Source organism: Pteropus vampyrus, unplaced genomic scaffold, assembly GCF_000151845.1.
Source record: "Pteropus vampyrus isolate Shadow unplaced genomic scaffold, Pvam_2.0 Scaffold218, whole genome shotgun sequence".
Classification (NCBI taxonomy): domain Eukaryota; kingdom Metazoa; phylum Chordata; class Mammalia; order Chiroptera; family Pteropodidae; genus Pteropus; species Pteropus vampyrus.
Genome location: NW_011888999.1, coordinates 2,169,377 through 2,195,272, shown reverse-complemented (window position 1 = coordinate 2,195,272; position 25,896 = coordinate 2,169,377). Strand labels below are relative to the sequence as shown.

The 25,896-nt window shown below is 34.2% G+C and overlaps 1 protein-coding gene across 3 annotated transcripts in view; it reads right to left on the bottom strand.

Annotated features, from left to right (window-relative positions):
* Positions 1 to 520: 520 nt before the first annotated feature.
* Positions 521 to 25,896, bottom strand: part of ANKRD42 (ankyrin repeat domain 42) — a 41,764-nt gene continuing 16,388 nt past the window's right edge. For all 3 annotated transcript variants that reach the window (XM_011373134.2, XM_023538333.1, XM_023538334.1), the window contains 6 exons: positions 22,074 to 22,199; positions 19,688 to 19,793; positions 15,976 to 16,151; positions 9,708 to 9,834; positions 6,330 to 6,474; positions 521 to 668 (listed from right to left, as the gene is read on the bottom strand). In XM_011373134.2, the coding sequence (XP_011371436.1) occupies positions 579 to 668; positions 6,330 to 6,474; positions 9,708 to 9,834; positions 15,976 to 16,151; positions 19,688 to 19,793; positions 22,074 to 22,199 (770 nt within the window). In that variant the 3' untranslated portion in view covers positions 521 to 578. The remainder of the gene's footprint in view (positions 669 to 6,329; positions 6,475 to 9,707; positions 9,835 to 15,975; positions 16,152 to 19,687; positions 19,794 to 22,073; positions 22,200 to 25,896) is intronic.

The window sequence follows — 25,896 nt, the reverse complement described above, 5'->3', positions numbered from 1 at the left end:
TTCATTTTTTGTAAAACTTTCCTCAGTGAGATATTTCGTTGTTACTGTAAAGTTGTCCTTTTCTAAAACTTACTGGTCTTATGTTCCATTTTCTCCCAAGTCCAGATGCTTTTTAAAAGTAAAGTTTTTTGAAAAATTAAGAAAAAGAAAACATATCTACACTAGTAGCAAAGTCTAGAAAGTAAAGAAACATACAATTTTATTATGAAGCTAGAAGAGAATTTTTAATAATTTTTAATATTTAGAATAATTTTTAATATCTAGAACTGGATTTCTTTTTATTATTAGACTGTACTATATTATATTTTAAAGCTTATGTGAATATTTTCAAAATTAATATTCATAAGTATAGAATCTTGATTTGCCAACATAAATACATAAAAGAGTATATTGGGAGAGGGAGTAAGTATAATTGAATCCCTATAGTTTTAATGATCTCTTTGATATTATGTAATGTATTTCAGAATTGGAGTAATAGCATATCAGAGTAATATTGAGAGGAGTTTAATAAACATTTACATCAATTTTTAAAAGAAAAAAGAAAAATCAAGCAAGTTTATTTAGAATTATTTCAGTGATTAGTACCTTCTCACAAAAACTCCCCCAGAAGACACTTTTTTCTTCACTTCCCTCTTCTCTTTGCTTGACTCACAAGAATAGTCATCTTCCTACAAAGGAAGACAGCCAGATAAGATTTCCATTCTAGACACATTTTCATCTTTCTACATTATCTGTTCCAAAAGAAAAAATTTAACATTACTAATATTTTCACTTCCAGATTAAATTTCTTTTAGGATTTTGCATAAATAAATTCTTAAAACTGAGTACCAGAGCCTCATATTGTACTGATTTACAAGACCGAGAGGCACCTTGAGAAACCATCCAGTACTATCTCTAACACCTTATTATTTCTGCTTCTTTCTTAGATTAACATTTCATAATATATTGCTAACTAAAATGAAGAAAGTGTTAGCATGTCATCTTTTGGATTCTGTGCAAGCCCCATAGTACTAGAACTCATATATCCTGGCTCCTCCATTTCCTCCTTTGTGTTCACACAACATTCATTCCTCTACTGTTCTTATCTCATTTTCCACTTTGCCCTCCCATCCACTGTTTCTGAGTATTTCTTATCCATCATGGTATTCCCACTACCTGACACAGAAGATTCACTTAATAAATGCTAAGGGAAGAAGGAAGAGAAGGATAGAAGCTCAGTGGATGTTCACTGGATGTTAATCATCTTTGAATAATGCTTCCAGTGAAAAATGCTCTGCACCCAGTTGAGCAAGACACATATGAACGCGGAGGCTCCAAGAATGGCACAAGGCATATATCCATGGGTAGAGCTCATGGCTGGAGTTACTATTTCCCAGGGTGTTCCTGCCTGCACCTTCACTAATGAGGTCAGTCAGCTTAACTTGAATGGTAGTGTACAAACATGGAAGTAAGCTGCCATTATCCCAACACCACCTGAAAAAACTAGAACCACATGTCTGTTCTCTGCCCACCTCTCAGCTGCAAACATGAGAGAGGACTAGATGGAGAATCTGGTAGCACAGGGTAATACAGATGGTCTCTGCCCTTGAAAAAGCATACCAACTGGTCGAAAGACCAATAACAACAAACCTTTCCTTGAGACTTGGCATATGGTACCACTGTATTTCATACTTTACAAATTTAACAAGGTAAAGCAGGTAGTATTACCAACATTTTAAAGAAGTCTAAGAGGTTAAGCAACTTACCCAAAGGCAGGATTCAAATCTAAATTTTATCTGACACCAAAGTTCATGTTATAACCATTCCTCTATCCTGTCTTCTAGCAAAAGCAAACAACAACAAAAATATGCTCAAATATTCAGTTCCTACAACTGTCCTGTATACACTACACTATAGTATACAAAAGGAGTAAGATATGGTTTCTACTGAGGAGTCTGTGGTAGATAGTAAATACAAAAGCAAATGCTCATTTCAACACCCCCACCCCCAAGTTTCAGGAGGTTGTCAAGATCATTAGGGGATGGAGATGTAAAGATGTCCATGAAAAAAAAAAAAAAAACACTGAGATAGGGCAGGATCATCCAACAATATGAAATTAGAGAAAGAACACAGAAAATGTAAGGAAAGAGAGGTAGCTATTTGTCAGAGGTAGCTAATTTTCTAGAAACAGCAATAGTTATTTTCCTTTATCTACCTTTCATATATGCTACTGCCAAAAGAGCTTTTAAAAACTCCAAATACTCTGAAGATGATTAAATACCAAAGCCTCTACTAACACCAAATACATAACTTGTTCTGTGAAACCAAGCCTTACTATATAACTTCTTCAAAAAAATATGTGCTTATTAGCACTCAACAGGCCTCCAGTAAGTGTTCGTTGAAATTTACAAACTTTCAAATTTCTGAAGTACCTGCATTTAGTGAATATTCTTCACCAAAGTTACTCATTTCCTTATTGCAAATTATACCTAGAAACAAATTTCTCCTTAATACATGTTTTCTCCTAAATACAATAAAAAAGAACTATAAGATTGAGATACTGAATATATAAATCATGATGCCTAGGCATCAAAAGCAATTCTAAGGGTAAATGCAGTCTAATATTATGACAAAATTAAACAATCCCTGTGTGAAAATGTATATATTTTAAATAAAAAATAGTATTTTTTGTTCTGAAAGAATTTAGAGGTTTGATGAAGTGATTAATAATACTATACATGAAAGTATTGACACAGGTTATATATCTCCAAATTATTGCTTGAGTATATAGAATTCTTTTTTAAAAAAAATTTCAATACAATCTGAGAAGTTCTGGGAAGTATATAAACCTAAAAGAAAATAAATCCCATCTTTCTGATTACAAGAACAGACTCTTCTTAACAAGAATGTCAAAAGAGTATAATGAAAGAGAGGAGAGAGTGAGAGCGAGAGCGAGTGCGAGAACAAACATCTGGAACTTCTCTAGACTAAAAGCTCAGCTTGGATAAGCTCACTTAAGCCCTCAAATTATTCCAAGGATCATTATAGGTTTATAGGCTAGAATATCAAAGGACAGAGAAAAGCCCAGAGGAGATCAAATTAAAGCCCAATCCAGTTCCATATCCTTGTAGACAGAAAACCAGGGTAAGTTAAACATGAAAGTAATCATGGAATATTACCAGTTCCAGGTTGGCCATTCTTGATTAGCAAGCATGGTCCAATGCATTGGACCAATGACTTTCCGAATGATACTAGTTTTGGAGATCTGCTGGATATATAAAGTTTCTGGCACTGAGCCCAACTTATAACAAGTACTCAGTAACTTACTATTGATGGTGATGATGATGTTATTAGTTATTAGTTAGATGATCTCATGGAACTTGAATTTTGGTACTGTGGGTAAAGTAAGCACCTAACTATAAAACTAATGATGAAGTGTCATCAGAATAATACAAAGTGCTTGGTGAAAGAAGAAGAGATTATATTTAGTCAAAGAGATTAGGTCAGAGGAATTAGGGATTAGGATTGACAAACGAGATGGTTCCTAGAGGATTTTGAGAGGCAAAGTGGACAGCCTTCAAGGTATGTGGACAAAATGAACAAAGGTTTGGTGGTGGGGCAAGTTCAGAAAAGAGGTTACATGTAAGAGAATAGGAAAAAAATAAGGCTGGTGAGGTTTAATGCAAGCTAAAATGAGATAATATGTGAGAAAGCAATATAAAACATTATTATCAAATTCAGTTATTATCGTTGTTGTTACAAAAAAAAACTGAGTGCATAATATATGCGAACTACCTTAAGAAACTATCAAAAAAATTTCTTTTTCTAGGTAAAAATTATACTATTAAAGATTGTTTTACAGGGGAAAACATCTTAAAGGTACAGTTGTAATCATTATAGGTCCTGACCAGGAGATGGTAGGAAAAAGATTTAGTCAAAACTTCTTGAAGAATCTATATAAATAAGCACTGAATAAAAAGTTAATTTTACTTAAACTTTATATATTTAGATTCCAAAATAAACTAACTCCTCCTACTCTCAAATGCATAGGGCTCTACACATTTATTTGTCTATTATGTGTATTCAACTAAAATATAGAAAATGAAAAGAAAAAAGAGAAAAGAATATGAGGGGAGAATAAAATACTATGAATACCACTAGATAGAAAATACCTCAGGATTTCCACACAGTATTTCCTTTAACATCAATACCTTGCCATAAGGTAGATGTTAACCTCATTTTAAAGATGAGGAAATTGAGATTAAGAAGTTTTTACAGAAGAGAAAATAAGCAGCATTGTATTGCAGTTACCATAAGAAGTCATTGACATTTGCTCATTTACGAAAATTAGATAACCTAAAGCAAGACTTCAAAAAACACTGGGCCTGGAGTATAGGGACCTTGTGTCGGCTCTCCTGAAAGCCTACATTTGTTGTTAGAGAGTGAGGTTTTGCGGAGAATGTGCTGTGGAGTATGAAATCAAACCCCACCCTGGGAACAGATGCTTCTGGGCAAGAAAAGAATATTTTAAATAGCTAAAAAATACTAAAATTTTCTAAGTAGACAATTTGGAATGACTAAAAAGGAGGGCAGCTTTGGTGATCTCCAAAAGGTCTAAAGAGCTGGAGATAGACATTAAGTTCCTGTCACTAGGTGGAAGGGGAACATTTGGAATACAAGTGGTAGTTTATGAAAGTCTGTGTCCTCTAGTCCTGTAGCCAACACGACATGGCTGCACAGGCTGGCCCTTCTATACTCAAGTGTCCCCACGGGTTAAGGGTGGTATAAGATGAACCCTGCAAAATGAAGAAAATGGATTATATATAATTATATCCCTTGGAAAATTAAGCCCTGGTGACACACCAAAATCCAGAGAGTGTCTGAATTTGCATATGAAGAGAAATACACATATGTGTTTGTAGATGAATAGAATATCGTCTGCTATGAGACATACCAAATCATTCACATGAGCTTCCTCTGGAGAATGGAACTCAGTATGGAGAGGAATGTCTGCCCTGCTTTTAGTATTTTATAACAAGCACATATTATTTTATTACTATAGAGGTGGTTATTAAAAAGACTAATGATTAGTTTATACAAAATAAAAAAGAACCAGCAAGTTTGCATTATAGATTAGATGTGAGGTGATACAGGTCTGGTACAGAATTCACCCACGATAACGAAAGAAAACATTTCCCTATGGGCAGGAAATATGAAATGCACCTGAATCCCTACGCTTTGTCACATGAGTTGTCCACAAGGGGCACATCATGACTGTCTTCAGAAGAGAATGAGGGTCATTCCCCAGTGTACTTTCTCCCTGTTCTATTCTGAGACTAGATGGCCTGATATACAAGTACCACTGGGGTTTCTTGCTGTCGCTTTCACTCTATTTTCTATACTCTGCCTGATTTTCTGTACTTGTTCTTTGTATCTGTTTCTCATAACAGTTTCTTTTTAGCTTCCTTCTACATATTTGTCCTTTTTCTTTATCATTCTAAGCATTTTTCTATATTCCAGAGCTATATTCTGAATTCCAAGTTCATAATTCCATCTTGGAATTATGAAAGAATTAAGGTTATAGAGTCAAAAATTAGAGATTGAATACTGATCCCACCATTACTAGTTGTGTGAATTTAGACAAGTCACTTAACCTCTCTGAGCCTCGGTTTCCTCAGATGTTAAATGAAGGCAGATCAAACGACTATGATAACATGATAAATATCAAGTGAAAGAACTTTGTTAAATGTTACAAATGTTAGTTTTTACTACTCTGTAATCTGAACAAAAGATGTTATGACAACTTCTGCACTGGTTCCTTTCTATTCTTAAAAATGCTCTTTTGAGGAGCTGAAGCTTTCTTATATGGATTCCATTCAAAGCACTTTATTTTGGCTATTTAGAATGTTAAAATATATATACTCTCTATCTTAAAATTCTTATCACTTTGCTTAAAAAATATTTTCTCCTTATGTGGTATAATAATAACAATAACTACTGCACATTTATGAACCAGGCTGCTCTTCTAACCAATATATAGTAGATATATATGTATGTGTATATATATACATAAAGTTTTATATAGTTATATTTTCATGTAGTTATATATACACATACACACATATACATACATGAAAATGTATATATATTCGTTTAATCCTTACAACACTCTAGGGAGTATAAATTATCTCGAGTTTACAACTAAGGCATAGAGAGATTAAATGACTTGTTCAAACCAAAAAGGGTTATAGCCAGAATTCAAATCCAAACAGCCCTAGCCCAAAACTTATACTCTTATCTACTCTTGTATATTACTTCTTGAGAAAGATAAATGTGTTAAGGACACCAACCACAGCCACAAAGTTGGGGACCTGAATATTTTCCAGGGTCTCCCTGAGTTGATCCACCTCGGCTCGACACTCATCCAGCTGACATTCTAATTTTTCTCTACGTAGTCGTTCATATTCCAGCTGGCTTTGCAACTCTTGGATAGTCCTGTCAAAAGAAATTTTGTTTTCAGTCAAGCTCCAACGTGAACTAAATATTATTTTTGGTAATAGTAAAAAGTATTCATGCATTGTATTTAAGACAAATAAAAAAATAATTATTTGACAAATATGTATTGAGAGTCTATTATGAACTAGCACTATTCTAGACCTTGGGGATACACAGGGAACAAAACAGGCCAAGTCTGCCCTCATGGGGCTTACCTTAGCAGTGGAGGAAGACAAACAGTAAAGAAAATAAAGTAAATATGGCTATGTTGGAAGGTGATCAATGCTTAGGGAGAAAAAAATAAAGCAAGAAAGAATAATATAAAATGTTGTCAAAGAGGGGTTTAAACTTTATACACAGTGACCAGGGAAGGCCTTATTGAGAAGGGGGTTTCTGAGCAAAGTCCTAAAGGAAAAAAAAAGATAATTAAATAGACATCCAGGGGAAGAGCATTCCACACAGAGAGAACAGAAAATGCAAAGGCCCCAAAGCAGAAGTATCCCTGGTGAATTGGAAGAAAACTGGAGGCCAGTGTGACTGGAGTACTTTCATGTATACAAGAGAGAGTTATAAGTCAGAGAGGTAAAAGGGATCCAGAAAAAGCAGAGCCTTGTAAGTCAGAGCAAGGACCTAGGCTTTTACTGAGTGAAGTAGAAAACCATTAGAGAGTCTGAGCAGAGAAATGGCATGATCTGACTTAGACTTGTTTTGTTTTGCTTTTTTTTTAATGATGTAAAATTTACCTTGAGTGAAATACATAAATATCAAGTGAAAAATTCAAGAGTTTTGATAAACGTGCAAACCCTTGTATTCCACCACTACTGAGATATAGAATACTTCCATCACCTCAGAAAGTTCCCTCATGCTCTTCCCGGGCAACCTTCACTTCCACAGGCAACCACAGTTCTAAATACCTATCATGTTAGATTAGTTTTGCCTATGCTTATAAACGAAACTGAATATTTTATATTTTTGTGTACCTTTCTTATTTCAGTCAACAGTATGTGAAATTTATCTGACTTAGGTTTTAAAATGATTACTCTGGATACTGTGTTGAGAACAGACTGCAAGGTATGGGGGCAGAGAATCAGGGAGCAGGGACAGGAAGCTGGGAGACATATTAGGGAGATGTTAAGATAAATCCAGGCAAGAGATAATGTGATTTGAACCAGGGTTTTTTTCCTGCCTTATTGTTTGATGGTGAGGGGAAGAGAATTCCCAAGGCATGCTGAGTTGGATGTCAGGTGCCAAGAAAGGAAATCTCAGAGAACATAGTAGTTGCTCTGGTACAGAAGTGAGAGGGATTAAGACTGGGGACAGGGAAGAAGAATATCAACTGTGGATGCTTAGAATTAAGCAAATAAGAAGAGAAAATCATCCCCAGGACAGAGTAATACAACTATGTTTTACTGTTGTGAGAGTTTGAGCTAACGGATAAAAACAAAAACAAAAACAAAAACAAAAGGGCATCTCTCAAACCAGCACTTATCTAGTTTTTCTTTATAATGAGATCTAAGATCAGGAGTTTTTATCCAAAGAATAAATGTTTTAAGTTGCATTCTACACAAAGTGTAGAACAAATGCTAGAGAAGAATTAAAGCTTAGTCAGAAGAAACACTGCAGTCTCAGCAGATATGAAACTATATTCTGGCACAAGAGCTAAGGCAATCTTCTTAAAAAATCTCTTCAAAATCACATCGATAGTGTAAACATTTCACACTGAAATGTGAACTTTAGAGTAAAAGTTCCATTAAAAACTATTAAAATCATAATGATCTTAGATAATAGGTTTGGATATTCAAGTAACTTAAGCTCTATATTAAGTCTTGGTTTCCTAATCTGTGCAATGTGCTCTTGGAGCTGTGAAGATTACATGAGATAAGGTATACAAGAGGCTTATCTAGTGCCTGGCGCATGGTAGTATTGAGAAGTAATACAAGTAGCTATAACAAAAATATAGCAATCTGCCTTAAAAGAGAAGCAAAGGAAATCAAAATTTAAACTCATTATCTAGAAAAGAATTGCTCCACTTTTCTAGACTACAAAGGAATCTAAAAACTTTCAGCTAGGAGACTCCAAGGGAATCTAAAAACTTTCAGCTAGGTGACTACAAGAGAATCTAAAAACTTTCAGCTAGGCTTTAGGCAAAAGGCAATACAAAAAATATTCTAAATCTCAAAACACTGTAATCCTTTTAGAAAAAATGGACAGCTAGCTATATGATGTGATTTGTGAGACACCAAGAAGGCCCCTGATTTTAAAAATATATATCTTTTTTTGGTCTGCCACAGCTTCTCAATATCTAAAATTCCACTAAAAGAGAGTATTTTGGCTCAGAGCTTTGTCTTCTGCTCGAATTCCCAAGTACCCAAAGAAAGATAACATATTAATCCTTATCAAAGATATAGATGTTACTCTGCATATATTTACCAGACCTCTTACTGAGTCTAGATTCAAAAGATGGTGGAAGAAAAAGAAACAGGAGGTTCTAAGAATATGAGGGAAAGAGACCCAACCACAAGAGAGGGCAGGAAAGGAGGAGAATCCATATGTGCTGCTCTTTACAGATCCAAGTTCTGATTAAAATAAAAGTCTCCTCTCCTGTCTCCCTTTGTACAGCGTCCACTCTAAAAAGCAGATGGACAAGCAGAGAAGCACGGGAGGAAATAAGCACTAGGCATCCTCTATTCCAGCAGCCATTAATTAGAGAGGCACCAAATGTGCAGAGAGCCAATTTAGGGTGCAGGAAGTAAAGAATGCAACTGCTCACTACCTCTAGACATGAGAGCATGGGTCTCAGATTCGTAAGTAAATAGTACGATTTTATAGAGATGGTTAGAGACTGTGTTTTGGTTGAAAAGCTCAAAGTAGCTGTGTTCTCAAAAAACAAACAAACAAACAAACAAAAAAAACCCCCAAAACAAAAAAACCTCTTTATGGAGTTCCAGGAAGAAAAGAGTTCTAGAGAACAGTTGTGCAAAAATGTGAATGTACTTAACACCACTGAATTGTACACTTAAAAATGATTAAGATAATACATTTTATGTTATGTTATGTGTATTTCACCACAATAAAAAGAAATCTTAACACCTCCATAATGGGGGCTTAAGAGGAAAAAAGGACGGAATCTTATACCTTTTGATGGAGATAAAACAAGTTGTTGGTTGACAAGCTCTCAAGTGGAATTGAGAGAGATAACTAAAAACAAACCATTTAAGTTTTGAGGACATTACTTTTCAGACTCGAGCTGTTCTTTCTTCTGCTTTAGATCTTCTTCTGTTATCCCTCCCAACTGTTTATAGTTGCTCTCAGCAATTTCCAGAAGGTGTCTCAATTCTACAATTTTCTTATAAGCTCTCACTGTAAGACAGAGTTGAATAGGAATGCAATTTAGATAGGTAACAGCTCATGTACTCACAGGATGCTGGTCCTGGAGCACATTCTTCCTCTAGAGCCAGTGTCTATGTGGTTTGGGGAAGGGGGTGCAAGGAGAGTGGTATAAACATTGAAGGATAAATATCAGTAACAGAATATTAAGATGAACAAGCAACAGAAAACCTAAATAAAGCAATTTTTCCTGCTATTGGAGGATATATCAGATGGTTATGACTATTAATACTATGAACAAGAAGTTTTAAAGAAGACTATCAGTGTTTTAAGACTAGTGGTGTATTATAGGACCATGCATAATCTGCATGTCAGAAAATTAGAAAACCTGAAATATGCTGGATTTATTTAAAATAAACAAGAACTAACCCAGTCCCAAAATTTTATGATTAGTTACTTGTACTATCTATGCAAGAGGATACTGAGAGAAGTGTGTTGAGAGTTGCTTTTAGCTATTCTCCAACTATAAAACCTATGATTTTTCTATCCTTTGTGGTAGTGCTTCTCAGCCTGGAATGATTTTCTCCCCAAGGGACATTTGACAACAACTGGATACATTTTTGCTTGTGATTTGGTAGGTGTAGAACAGGCTATCAGCATCTACAGGCTCAGGGTGCTACTAAACATCTTAAAAAGGACAGGAGAGCTCCTTCAACACATAAGTATATAGCCCAAAAAATGTCAACAGTAGAGAAATTGAGAAATCCTGCTTTATGGGACCAGGTCAACAAATTAGCCCGTACTCCCTAACACCACTCTGATTTATCTCTCAATGGGTTAGAGCTGCATGTTTCAAACTGCATATATGAGAATCAACTGAGATGCCTTTTTAAAAGTGTACATATTTGAGCCCCATACCAGACCTACAAATTCAGGTATCAGTACTTAGGAAAAAACTCCTGAAGGACAAACAGGTTTGAGAACCACTGTAACTACTAGCAAGTAGAGGGGATTAAAAAAAGTTTCATAAAAGAGAAGATCAAAAGAACTGTGGCTATTTAGCTTATATAATAATTATTTATTATTTGAAAGTCATGTTTTGAAAGAGCTGTTCTATGGTATCATCAGGGTAAGAACTAGGATTAATTGGGATTAGTTCCAGGAAGAGAAATTTTTAACTCAACAAAGGAGAAATGTTTCAAAAAAACAAGAGCGATCATGTATTTGTGAAGTGCCTATGATGTGTAAGACACCACAATAAGTATTTATACATTTTAATCCTCACAAAAACACTGTCAAAAGATGAAAATGGGCCCCCTGGGCAACAGTAAGTGCCTTGTCACTAAAGGTGATTGAGTGGATGCTGCATGACACATGTGACAGGAATGTTGAGCCAGGAGTCAAACCTCAAATAGTTATAGGGTTCTACGATACCATGATCCTAAATATAATTCACTGAAAAATGTTCTAAATTAAGGCTCAGTTCCAGAAATCTATGATGACAAGATAACCAACCGGTCTCATGTAGGTACTCTGGCAAAACCAAGTGTCCCAAGAAAAGGTCAACCTGTCCTTTGAGTTTTGCCCTGGAATAAAATTAAATAGGGACAAGAAAATAGCACATAACTTCATATATGGCACCGCAATTGGGCATTAGTGAACCACACAGTATGGCAAAAGTAAAAGAGTGCATTTGTATCGAACACACCACAATAGGAAACTGTTCTAGTCATGTTCTCGACCCTTCCTGAAATGTCTTTAAAAATTTTGTGGTTCACTGACAATGATAACCCTCACAGGTATCTCAAAATGAAATTCTACAAATCAACTGCTCATTCTCTGCTGTTCTTAACTTGTTAACTCTGAATGTAACCACCAAAAAGTAATCTAAGCACTAGCAACAAAATAAAAAAGTAGATAAACTGGATATCACCAAAATTAAAAACCTTTACACTACAAAGGACGTCATTGAGAAAGTTAAAAGGACAACTCACAGAATAGGAGAAATATCTGCAAGTCATATATCTGATAAGGGACTTATAGCTAAAAAAAAGTACTCTTACAACTCAATAATAAGATGATAAACAACTCAGTTGAAAAACAGGCAAAGGATTTGAAAAGACATTTCTCAAAAATAGATATGCAAGTGGTCAATGAGCACATGAAAAGATACTCAACATCATTAATCATTAGGGAAAAGCCAATCGAGACTATGAAATACCACTTCACACTCACTAAAATAGCTATAATCAATAAGACAAGCAATAGCAAGTATTGGGAAAGGATGTAAAGAAACTGGAACCCTAATATATTGCTGGTGAGAATGTAAAATCATGCACACATTGGAAAGCTCCTCAGAATGTTAAACATAGAGTTACCAGATGACCCAGCAATTCCAACTCCTACGTATTTATCCAAAAGAGATGAAAACATACGTCCACACAAAAACATGTACATGAATGTTCATAGCAGCATTATTCATAACAGCCAAAATGTGGAAACAACTCAAATGTCCATTAACTGATGAACGGATATATAAAATGTGGTATATCCACACAAAAATATTATTTGACTATAAAAAGAAATGAAGTACTGATCCATGTTACAATGTGCATGAATCTTATATACATTGTGCTAAATGAAAAAAGCCAGTCACAAAAGACTACAAATGGTATCATTCCATAGGAAATGCCTGGAATAGAGAACTCTATAGAAACAGAAGGTAGATTAGCAGTTACCTAGAGATGGGATTTGGCGGGAAGGGAGAAGAGGCTCATGGTAATGGGGAGTGACTACTACTGGTTGTGAGGTTTCTTTCTGGGGTGATGAAAATGTTATTAAATTTATTGTGGTAATGGTTGCATAAATCTGTGAATATACTAAAAACCATTAAAATGTACACCTTAAATGGGTAAACTGAATGATATGAAATCATATCTTAATAAAGCTATTTAAAATAAAGCTGTCAGAAAATTCTGAAGGAATCATTAACTCTGAACCTCACTGTGAGGTAATTTAGGTGGCTGTTGGGATGCCCTGGTATCAGCATCTTCAGGTCTGCCCTTGGTTGCATTCACCAGAAAAGAGGCTTCCACCATTCCCTCAAGAGTAAGGTTCTGCCTAACAATGTTCTGGAAGCTCTTTTTAAAAATTGTTTTTAATCTAGCCATGTTGGAAATTTTCCTAAGAGAATAGAGTAAAACTAGTTCTTCCTGCCAGAATTACTGAAAATACTGTCCAGAAAATGATAAAGCTCTGATGTCTGAATCTAGTACCCAAGCTCTACTCACTTTACTACAGCTGCCTTTGTTTTGGTTAGCCTCAGTTCAAATAGAACCTTCTCACCTTTCTTCCGTGACAGAGCTCCACTAAAACAGTTCTTCTTATCTATTCATATGAATCATGGCTCTCTGACCAAATATCATGAGAAGTAAAATTAGGGTTATGTGACAAGAAAACATTCTTTCAGGAAGCAATGTATGTGGTGACAAGGATACCTACCATATAGGGAAATCCGAAAGCCTTGCTTCTAGTCACTGTATGACTTTGGGCAACTAACTTAGCTTTTTGAACTTCAGGCTCTTTAACTATCGAATGAGGGTATTATACTAAATGAGCATTTTTTAAAATAGAAATAGAGATATTATATGCCTCATGGGCTTACTGTGAATGATGTATGTGGAGGTGTTATGTAAACTTTGTAAAACACTATAGAAGTGTAAATCATTACTATTAGGATTTTGGAGAATAAAAATTCTGACAGGAGAGTTATATGCCAGTAACTGTGTTATCAGTAGAAACGCTAGAGAAAGTAAAATTGGCACCAATTACCAGACTTTAACTTGGTTCCAGTATGTTCAATAATAAATATAACACTAAGATATGCCACTGTCTTGCTACCTCCTGGATATTCATTTGCATCAACATCATCATATATCCTCTTAAGAGACAGAAACACTCCCACATTTCTCGCTAATTTGGGGTATTTTAATGTTTAATTATTTGTTATGGACTCAATGTTTGTGTCTCCTCAAAGTTCATATAGTTGAAGCCCTAAGCATAGTGTAATAGTATTTGGAAGTAGGGCCTTTGGAAGGTAATTAGGGTTAGATAAGCTCATGAGGGTGCGGCCCTAGTCCAAAGGGACTGGTGTCCTTATAAGAGACACCAGTGTGTGCTCACTCTCTCTCCACTACATGAGGACATAACGAGATGATAGCCTTCTCCACCCCAAAAAGAGAGTCCTCACCAGAAAAAGACCCTGCCAGACAGTGATCTGGAACTTCCAGCGGTATTTTGTAATGGCTGTCCAAGCATACTAAGACACCATTTAATGAAATAAGACTGTCCTTCATTGGCAATTATGAAAATTAAATCCTTTGGCATATATATATATATATATCCATAATGTGATTTGATGAAAGAAAAAAACAAAAAATATTTTTTATTTAGTTATAAATTTTGATTTAGTTATAAAACTGTAAAACTATTTTAGGATATCCCATTAGCAAATATGGTTAAGTCATTAACATTGCTATTGTGGAAATCAAAGAGCAGATGATGAAGACTTTTACAACTTAAAAAAATATCAGGCAGTTTAGAAAACAACCAAATATAGAGAAACGATGTGTCTGTTCACCAATGTAACCCCAGCACCCAGAACAGTGCCTGACACATCACAGGTACTCAATAAATATATGCTGAGTGGTGGGAGAGAAAGAAAAATAGATAAAGCACAATGTCACTCACTTCTTTTAATAATATACTGAGCAGGTTCAGAATGTTTTCTGAATTTCAGAAAGCAAGACTATTTCTGATGCACTGCTATAGCCCATTAGTCCAGGGCTGTGTGCAGAGTAAATATTAAAATATATGCTGGATGAAAAGAATGCCTTCCTTATCTGTTTTTGCTATCTAAATTCTGGCCATCCTTTGAGGAAAAATCCAAATTCTGAAAAGCTTTCTCTGCTATTCTATCTGGAGTGAATAACTGTCTTTGTAAACTCACTACCTAGCAGCACAAGCCAAGAATCTAAGGGTCAACTATGATTATGCTCCTCAAATCCAAATCTACCAGCAAATCCTAGCTTCTAAATACACCCAAATCTGACCATTTCTCACCATTTCCATCATTCTCACTCTAGTCTAAGCCATTATCAACTTTCTCCTGAACTGAGGTCTCAGCCCCCTAACTGATCTCTCTGCTTTGCCTTAGCCTTGTGAAGGGAAATGGGTTTTCCACGAGACCAGCAATTTAGAGGCAAAATAGTCAAGGCCAACTGGATTCTGATTCAGCTTTCTCTTCTGCCACCCTCCAGATAAAGTATGGTCTTACCAATGCTGAGTTTGGATGAAGAACCAAGAAAGCCTGATATACAAACTATACCTTAAAGAGAGATAAACAGATATTTATGTAAGCTCTTCTTGAATGGTAATGAAAGCTTTTAGAATAAAAAGGCTGAAGCAAAATAAGAATGGAGATTTCCGGCATCACTGGTAGTTGCAGGCCTACATCAAGGACTCTAGGAGCCCAGGAAATCTGTGCAGAGATTCTGCATCTGCTCTTATACAATTCTAATCTTGCTTTCTTGGCAAATTTAAATTACGTAAAGAACTTCCTCTAACCTTTTATGGGCAAGTAACTATGTTCTCCTCCCACCTATTCATAACATCTGAAATGCTATGTTCTCCCCCATTTCCCAGTCTATTCTCTCCACCCAACAACTAGATTGATATTATATTTAAACATAAATCAGATCACAATATTCCCACCTCAGAACCCACCAATGGCTTTCTATTAAAAATAAAATCTAAACACAAAGTCCTTGTTATACCCTATTGATCTGACTGGGCTCCTGCTTATGTCTGCAACCTTATCTGTCACCACTTCCTTGGTGATACACCATCCTTGAGATGTCTCTTTCTCTGTTTCCTATGATCTAATTAAATAATATTTCCTCTTATATAACTTTTTCCTCCTTGAGGAACAGAGATGATTTTTTTGTATGTTCGACAATCTCTGGTACAAAAATTGTACTAGTTCTGGTTCTCTCCAAAATCAAAGTATTTTATTTTGTAGCTAGTAATTCTCTTTAGGATAATTTCTAAATTTGTGGTAAAAACTAGTTGTGGTATCTATTAAAGAATAAATCACAACAGGGTTGGCACACTTACTTCTGGCATCTGTTTTATCTGACTCATTAAGATATAAATCATCCTTGGCATCAGTGCTTCCCTCAACACCATGTCTTATAAAAAACTTCATGTCATTTTCATCGATTTCATTCTCATCATCTATATCATATTTCTGTAGCCCCTCTAATAGCTTTACTGCTGCTAAATGGGCAAACCTGTAGAAAAGAGCCAACAATTAACAAGATCCACAATCTTCAAATTGAAACTATAGCTTGCATTTAATTTAGGGAATTACATTCTGTATATTATGCCACCAACCCACTCAATAGTAAAGGAGCGAAACTGTATGAGAAGATGAGTGACAATTAGATGTACTATATCTAGCTACATGGGAAACTCTGTTACTGGACACTAAGGACAAGCAGTCATATTAAAGACTGATTCCATAATTTTTATTGAGGAGACCCAGTATCTAAAGTGTGTGCCTACAAACACAGCTGCTCAACTTAATAGAAAGCCCCAAACCATCCAACCTGGTTACTTGCATTTACTACCTTTATTGATGGCCTAATTTAGATTGTAGAATTAGTTCTGGTTCCAGTTTTAGGGTTAACTGTAGCTCTAGCCCCCTTAATCTTCATTCTTGTTCAGTCCAAAACACTTAGCATGGCTTTGAAATTTAATGGAAAAATAATGACTTTTCCATCCACTTTTTCTATTTTCTTTTATCTCTATGAAGCTTCCAATAATATATTCTTTGTTTTGGAGCTGTTGTTGTTATGACTGCATGTAATCTGAATATTTTTTCCAGTTTCACTAATTGAAATGTTTAATGCTTTCTCTTAGGACATGGAGAATTACTCACTAAACACAAAAACCTCAAATTCTATTTTTCACATACTTACATAACCACATGCATATGTACACATATATCATTACCTTCCACCAGATACTACAAATCATTAAAGATATGGTAATAAACATGTGTAGGAAATTGTAAGATTAATATAATTAATTCTTTCTACTACTGGGTTGTAATTTAACAGCTATCATTTACTTAGCACTTGCTTTATGCTAGATTCCAAGTTATTTCGATAATACTATATTCACACCTAGCATTTTGGTGCATGAATGACAAAGAAATGTGGGCCAGAAATATGAATAACTCCTGATACACCCATAGTATTCAATTGCCCATGTGATATTTGTATAAAGGTAGACAAATAGATCAATGGAGAAAATTGTCTAGAAATAAGCCCACATGTATATGGACAACTGTCTTGGACAAAGGCACAAAGGTAATACAGTGGAGAAAGGACAACCTTTTCAACAAATGGTGCTACAATAACTGGATATCCACATTAAAAAAAAAACTTGGATGCATACCTCAAAGTATATACAAAAATTAACATAAAATGGATCACAGATCTCAATTTAAAACCTAACACCATACAATATCTAAAAGAAAACATAGGAGAAAATCTTTGTGACTTTGTTTTAATCACTGATTTCTTAGATATGATAACAATCATAATTCATAAAAGAACAAATTGATAGAAACTTCTGCTTTCAAAGACATTAAGAAAATGAAAAAACAAGCCACAATGGGAGAAAATCTTTGCGAAACAAAAATGTGGAAGAACTAATAACCAGAATACAGAAAGAACTCTTAAAACTCAACAATAAAAAAAAAAAAAAGCAGTTCTAAAAAGTGGACAAAAGATCTGAACAGTCACTTCACCAAAGGAAAATATACAAATGGCAAGTATGTAGATGAAAAGATGCTCAAAATCAAAATCATTTTCATTAGAAAAATGCTAATTAAAGCCATAATGAGATGCCACTACACATACATTAAAACTACTAAAATCGAAAAACCTGACAATTTCAAATGCCGGTAAGATAGGGAGAAACAGACTTTCATACACGGCTGGTGGGAATGCAAAGTACCCACTTTAGAGGGTACTTTGTCCATTTCTTATAAAGGTAAACATACTCTTAGCAAATGATTCAGCAATCCTACTCCTAAGTATTTACCTAAATGAACTGAAAACTTAAGTTCACACAAAAACCTGTGTATGAATGTCTATAGCAGCTTTATTCATAATCACCGAAAAATGGATACAATCAAGATGTCCTTCAACAGGTTAGTGGATAATCAAACTATGGAACACTATGGAATTCTACATCCAATGGAATACTACTCAGTAATAAGAAAGAAATAAACTACTAATACATATGAATGAATCTCAAAATAATTATGATAAGTGAAAGAAGTGAGATATATAAGAATATAGACTCTGATTCCAGTCACTTAAAACTCTAGAAATGCAAACTAATCTATAGTGACAGAAAGCAGATCAATGTTTGCTTGAGGAACAATGGGTGAGAGAGAGATTACAAGCATAAGGAGACTTTTGGGGGTGATGAATATGTTCACTATCTTGCTTGTGATGATGGTTTCATAGATGTATACATATGTCAGAATTCATTAGGTTGTAATGTCCACGTATGTGTACTTTATTGTCTGCCAATTATACCTTGATAAAGCTGTTTTAAAAAATAAAAATAAAGTAGACCTGAGTTGATCGTGTTCCTAGTACATGGTACAACTAAATCACATTTCAAAGCTTCAAAGAAATCCCACAGACAAAATTTTAAGAAACATGAACTCACAAACAAAAATTGCATGGCAATTTAATGAATGATTAGGTCCTTGCTTCCTTCAAGCTCCATTTACAACTTTTAGCCCACACTCTTACTTTAGATAAAAGCAGTTCTGAACCACATGCAGTTCCTCAAACACACAAGTGTTATCTTACAACTCTTCCTCCTTCAAATGTCAGCATAAATGTTGCTTCCTCCATAAAAAAAAAAGTTTTCCATGACTTCTATATAAATTCTGTCCTCTGGCAGTTTCCTTCATAACTCTTACCATGACTTATATTAATATTTTTCCCCACAACTTTCAAATAGGAAGACTTGGGCACTTTTTCTCCTTACTGTACCTTATATATAACATATATTATGATATAATGATTATAATTAATAATAATGTCACAAATTTCTCTCTCTGTAAGACTGTAAGCTCCTTCGAGGGCAAGGGCTATGTTTTTTCATCTTTGTAATCCTAATGTTAATTGTCACACTTGGAATTGAAGTATACAGGAGGTTGAATTAAAAAAAAAAAAAAACACTAAATGAACAAATGGATGGACTACATATTCCTTGAAGATCTGACCTAAATATTCCTTGAGGACTGAGCTGGAGGTGTTCGATAATAAGTGTTATATTTAATTCAAACATAAATAATTTGTTTTAAAACCCATGTGACTCCTTTTGATTACTCCTTTTTATCATATAATACTTTTCGACAGGTACCGACATTTGGGTGGGATAATTCTATGTTGTATACCACTATTCTAAGTACTGTAGAACATTTAGCATTTAAGAATTTTTGGACCTGACTTCACTAAATATTAGTGATGGTATCTAGTCATTATGACAAACTCCCACTTATTTCCAAATGCCCATATCCCCAAGAAAGACAATACTACCTCTCAGTTGAGAATCAGTGCTTTAGAGAGAAGAATTGATGTATTGTCAAAAGTCTATTCAGCTTGAAAATTATCATTCCATCAGCATTTGTCTGAGTTCTACAATTCCATTAAATCTTCATACATTTCTGAGTATAGGAGAATATATGCAAAACTTAAAAAGCAAAAGAAAGAAGCAAAGCAAATAGACATACCTCTTAGCCACATCACTGGGTTTCTCCCCTGCTTTGTTGGTAATATTACTGTCTGCTCCCATTTTAATTATCCACTGCAAACACTCTATATGGCCTTGTCCAGCAGCTGTAAAAATAATATAATAATAATAATAACTAGAAAATATAGAAAAATTATTATCAGTAGTAACAATTTTTTAAAATTTTGGACGGTACTTTTATAAGTATTAATCCTTGCAAACACCAACAAAAATACATTGGGCAGATATTACTTTCCCTATTTCATTTATTCATTCATTAGACAATATCTACTACACTCATCCCTATACAGAGAACTTTACATACAGGTATAAAAGTTGAAGCTCATAGAAGTTATTTATTTAATATCGCACAGCTAGTAACAAATGGATTTGAAACTATAATCTAGGTTTTTTCTAATTCTTATCCAGTGCTTATCTGCTATTATGTATAGCTCCTGGCCAATCTTACATCACAGCAGAATATGAGCATAATTCAGCCATAGGGACCCACAATAACTGAAAAACCTTGTGGAAAAAAAAAGAAAGAAAAAGAAAAACCTTGTGCCATCTTATATGAACAGCATATTCCTCTGACCCTTACAACTCAAAATTTACAGGCGCCCCCCACAGATTACCTACACTGTTTATCACCTCTTTATAAATCTTGTCCTCAAAACACATACACTCAATATTAATTTTCATCTCCACAACTCTGCTTATGACTGTCTTCTCATCTAGTTCCCATCACTCAACTATGTGCTCATCTAACTTCTACACATCCTTTTGAATCTATATTGGCTCAGTGAAACTATGGAAAAAAATTTAATAGACTTAAAAGATCTGAATTTAAGTATACTAAACAATGAGACTGGAGGACAGGACAGAACTTAGCAAGTGGCTGGCACATACAGACCCTCAATAAATGTCTATAGAATTGATTGGTGAATGAATGAATAAAAAAAAAAAATGTAATCTCAACTTTGCTTTTACCAGCTGTGTATCCTTGGTCAAAAAACCTGATCCCTATGAACCTCAATTTCTTCATCTTTTACATAGATAATTTCATATTTATAAGGAGAATATACTGCCATTTCATTAAAATACAATAAGGATTAAATATGCTAGTTTTGCATCCTGTTAAGTATGATATAAATATAAGGTATTATTTCTGAATTCCCATGAACATTTCTTCAATAATTTAACCCTTAGCAACTTCTTCTGTTCAATTTCTATTACTGAGTTCCTGGGATATAGTTGGGCTATATCCCCAACACTCCATTGTTGTACATCGAACTGTTTAGAATCTTCTTCCAGATTCCTCATTTCCATCTCAGTTTAAGTGGTGACAAAATGAGATAGGCTGAAAACTATCTGTCAATACAACTTACTTTATCATTCCCCTGCAAAAGCATTGTAAGCACTATGAGTGAGCCTATCTTTTGCTCTCTCATAAATGACACCCCACATACACATTAGGAATAAAAACCAGTTCTACCTAGGTTATGAAATGTGGGCTTTGCTTCAAGGCAGCATGTTTAAAGAAAAAGAAAATACAATGTTTTATGCTCATTTTAAGTCTCCATCTCATTCACAAATCCCATAGTGAAGAGCTTAACGCACAGACTGCCAGAAGTTATTCATAAAACAAAATCCAATTCAAACATATGACTATATTAACATAACTACTATCTTTTTAGCCTAAGACTTTTGTATAAGAATTTTCTGCCATCAGATTATGAAGAAACATAATAACACAAATGAAGTAAAATAAAAATTTCAAGTGTAGTAGGTTAAAGATTTGGTTTTTGATTTTAAAAATAAAAGGAAGATTGGCGAGAATAAATTCTAGAGTGCACACTCCCGACACTGAGTTGACAATTTGCCAAAGTCTGATTAAAAAACAAAAAAACCTGACTAATATTTTAGAATTCCCCATAGAATGAAGGAGAGCACAAAGAAAAGCAACAGACATCTTGAAAATGTGTTCGAAGCATGTTCACTGATATTTCCACAGAAGTAAAAACCTATTTTGCAGAGTATAAGAAGAAATTCTGCTAGACCTTTTTAAAGAGATATGGTTTCTATGTTAGCATGAATTAATAGGTCATTTTCAGTCCAAAGAAAATATGTTAATCCTAAGAAACTTCTCTAGCAGTGAATTTCACACCTTAACTACATGACAATGTCAAAAGAGAATTTCTATTGGAATTACCCTTAAATGGGATAGTGTGAATTTCTAACATCATAAAAGGGATATCACATTTGAGTTGAAAATTAAGCACTCTGTACACATTTTCATGTGTTTCTGATGGATAATTATGTTAAAAGGTAAACAACTCAACAGCAATTGTGTCAAAAATAAAAATGAAGCAGGAACCATAACTCACCTTTATGCATAGGAGTTGATCCATGATTATCACGTTCATTAATATTGATTACTCCATCTTCTACTAACTTTTTAAGCATTTCTAAGTCACCCGTAAAGGCAGCCACATGACCTGGAAATGCTAAAGCTATGAATAAAAAATTCAGCATTTCAGTAAACACATGAGTTCATTCTTTTTCCATTCCTTAAGCAGTCACACATTTCAGATTTCAATATTAACTCAGGTATGACAATGTTATATTGGAATTAGTCTAGTTGATGCATTGAAAATAAAAAGAGAACCATAAAATAATATTATTATTAATTGGGTAGCCCTTCCACCCTTCCAGATCTCAAACATCCCAGGAATAGTATTATACCAGAACTATTCTGAGTCATATTCCCTTTTACCTTCAAGCTACCACAAAACACAGGGAGATAGTCATTTTTAACCTTTTGCATAAAGACATACTTGGTCTCAAGTCCTACATTTGCACAGACCACTCTCTCTGTAAGGAAGCAAAATACACTGGAAGCAGATAAAGTGTGTATATATACATATATACACACACAAATATACACATATACATGTGTGAATGTATCTGATCTAGTGCTTAGCACATAGTAAATACCTGATAAAATGTTTTTGTTTTTATCTTTGTTTTAATTAAATTTATTGAGGTGACATTGGTTAAGAAAATTATATGTTTCAAGTGCACAAATCAATAATATGTCACATGTATACTTCACTGTATGTTCACCATCCAAAGTTAAGTTCCCTTCCGTCACCATATGTTTGATCCCTTTACCCTTATTGATCTCTCCCCTCCCCACCTTCCCTCTGGTAACTACTAAACTGTTGTCTGAGTCTATGAGTTTTTGTTTGTCTTGTTTGTCTGTTGGTTTCAATGTTATATCCCTCGTGGATGAAATCATATGGTTCACAACTTTTTATGTCTGATTTATTATGCTTAGCATGATAATCTCAAGATCCATCCATGTTATCGCAAATGGCAGTATATTCTTCTTGATATCTAACCCTGAAATTTGAAAACATTTATCTATAAACATATATGCACCCCGATGTTCACTGCAGCATTATTCACAGTGGTTAAGACATGGAAGAAACTGAAGTGCCCTTCGATAGATGATTGGATAAAAAAGGTGTGGTACATATATACAATGGAATATTACTGGTAAAATGTTTTTAATGGTAACAACTACATATATTGAGCCCTTATTATATGATAGGCACTTTTGAGAACTGCCTCATTTAACCCTCTTCATAACTATGAGATGCAGCTATTCTCATTTTTACATGTAGAAAGGAAACAACCTAGAATAGCCAAGGCGTATTTTAAAAAGAACAAAGCTGGAGACTTCCACGACTTGGTTCTAAGTCCCAATATAAAGCTAAAGTAATCAAAACAGTGTAGTATTGGCAAATAAATAGACATATAAGACAGAATGCAGAGGTCAGAAATACATATACAGATGATCTGATTTTTTGACAAAGCTGCCAAGACATTTCAATAGGTAGGGAAGGGAAGGCTTTCCCAAAATGTGATGTTAGGACAAGTGGCTATATATTTTTTAAAAATTAAGTCAACACTTTATTTTACTCAATATATAAAATTTAATTTGATGTAGATCAAAGATATGAATTGAAAAGCTAAAAATGTAAAACTTCTAGAAAACATAAGAGAATATCTTGTTGACCCTGGGGCAGGCAAATTTTCATAGATAGGACACAAAAAAACATGACCTACAAATATACTGATAAACTGTATTTTATCAAAACTTGAAACTTTTGCTCTTTGAAAGACACTATTAAGAAAATAAGCAAGCTTCAGAATGGGAGACAATATCTGCAATACATATATCTGATAAAACACAAAGAACTGTTGAAATTCAATAATTAGTTGACAAACAACCCAATCAAAAAATGAGATAAAGAATTGAGCAGACACTTTATAAAAGAAGATATACAAATGTCCATATGAAAAATGTTCAATATCATTACTTATCAAGAAAATGTAGATTAAAACCACAATAATATAACACTACATGTCATTAGAATGGCTAAAATAGACTGATCATATTGAGTGTTGGTAATTTGATGGAGCAAATAGAATTCTCATATCTGATGGGGATGTAAAGTAATACAACTACTTTGTAAAACAGATTGACAACTTAAAGTTAAACATACAACTATCATACACCCCAGTCCTATGTAGTTACCAAGATAAATGCAAACATATGTCTGTAAATGTTCAGAACAGCTTTAATAATAGCCTCAAATTGGAAACAATCCAAATGAACATCAGTTGAAAGGATAAACAAAATATGGTACATCCATACAGTGAAATATTATTCAACAATAAAAAGGAATGAACTACTAATATTTTATTCTTAAATACAGTGGTATAAAGATTGTTCATTATGTTACATTAATTTATATATATTTCTGCCTAAAATATTTCATAATAAAGAGGAATCTGAAAGAATATATGGACAATGATATGTAACATGTTACATATGATATGTAACATTTAACTTACAACTTCCTTTTTTCCTTTTCCACTTATTCTACATATTAATGCTAAAACATTTCAGGTTTATTACTTACTTTCCTGATCTTTTGGATCATTTCTTTCATACTCAGCCCCCTGGATAAACTGTAAAATGTTCTGCTTAAAGAACCTCTGAGCCAGATCCAGTACGTTTTCTCCATTATCATTGAAAGCTTTTAAAGCTTGTGTTGCACTGGTCATTCTACTGAGTAGGAATTTAAAACAGTGAAGGTGGCCCTCCATGGCTGCTAAGTGAACTATAGGTGAGAATAGAAAAAAAAAAAAGAATTTAATTTTTTAATTTACAATAAAATAATCAGGAAAAAAAATAACACATTGACTCTAATTCTCACAGAGAGATGACTATCCTTGCCTTATATAACAGGGACATACTCTGAGCAAGGATAACAGACCTTTTTTCCAGCCTACATGTCATTACTCAGCCTTCTAGTCATGCCGAAGCAACAGACTAAATGGTTGAATAGTTACAGTCATGTAAGTGTAGAGAGGCCAGAGGAGGGTCGCCAAAGAGTAGGCCTCAGAAAATGTTCTGGGAATGTGAAATCCCAATTATACAGCTCATCATTACATGAGAAAATGCTCGATATATAAAATAGACAGATAATAGATAAATTTATTTTAATATTTTCAAAAAAAGTAGAAGAAATAAACCAAAACAGACACTGTGCAAGTATGAATGATGTCATTTTTATCACTATGTATTTTGTCACTTTTCCATAAACTTTTTTTCAGGTGTATAGCATAATGGTTAGACATTTATATTCACAAACATTTTTATTATAAACAAGAAGACTGGATCAAAACTGTAGACTAAGCACACATACTACCTCACCATTTCTACTGTAAATCTTTGAAAATAATAGAAAAGATATCTTTTAAAGCAATAAAGTACTAGAAAAACAAACAAGAACATCATGAACAGACAAAAAAATATTAAGGAATCCCTGAAAGAAAATATATTGAACCTGATTAAGGAAGAGCCACAACCCAAAATCTGCAAAAATTAGAAATGGTTCTGGGGAATTACAAGTCTAGGCAATGATTACAGAGAACAAGAAAGCCTTTACATCTCTTGAGAAGTAACTATTTGAGAAACAGCCCAATCAATATACAAATCTTGCCTGTGGAGAGGTAGGGCAGTATTTAAGTAACCAGTGTAACTCAGGAGAAACAAAAAGTCACAATGCTCAAAAGATAAATTGCTGGCATATTTCCCTCTACACTTTCTCAGTTGAACCTTCCACTAAAAAA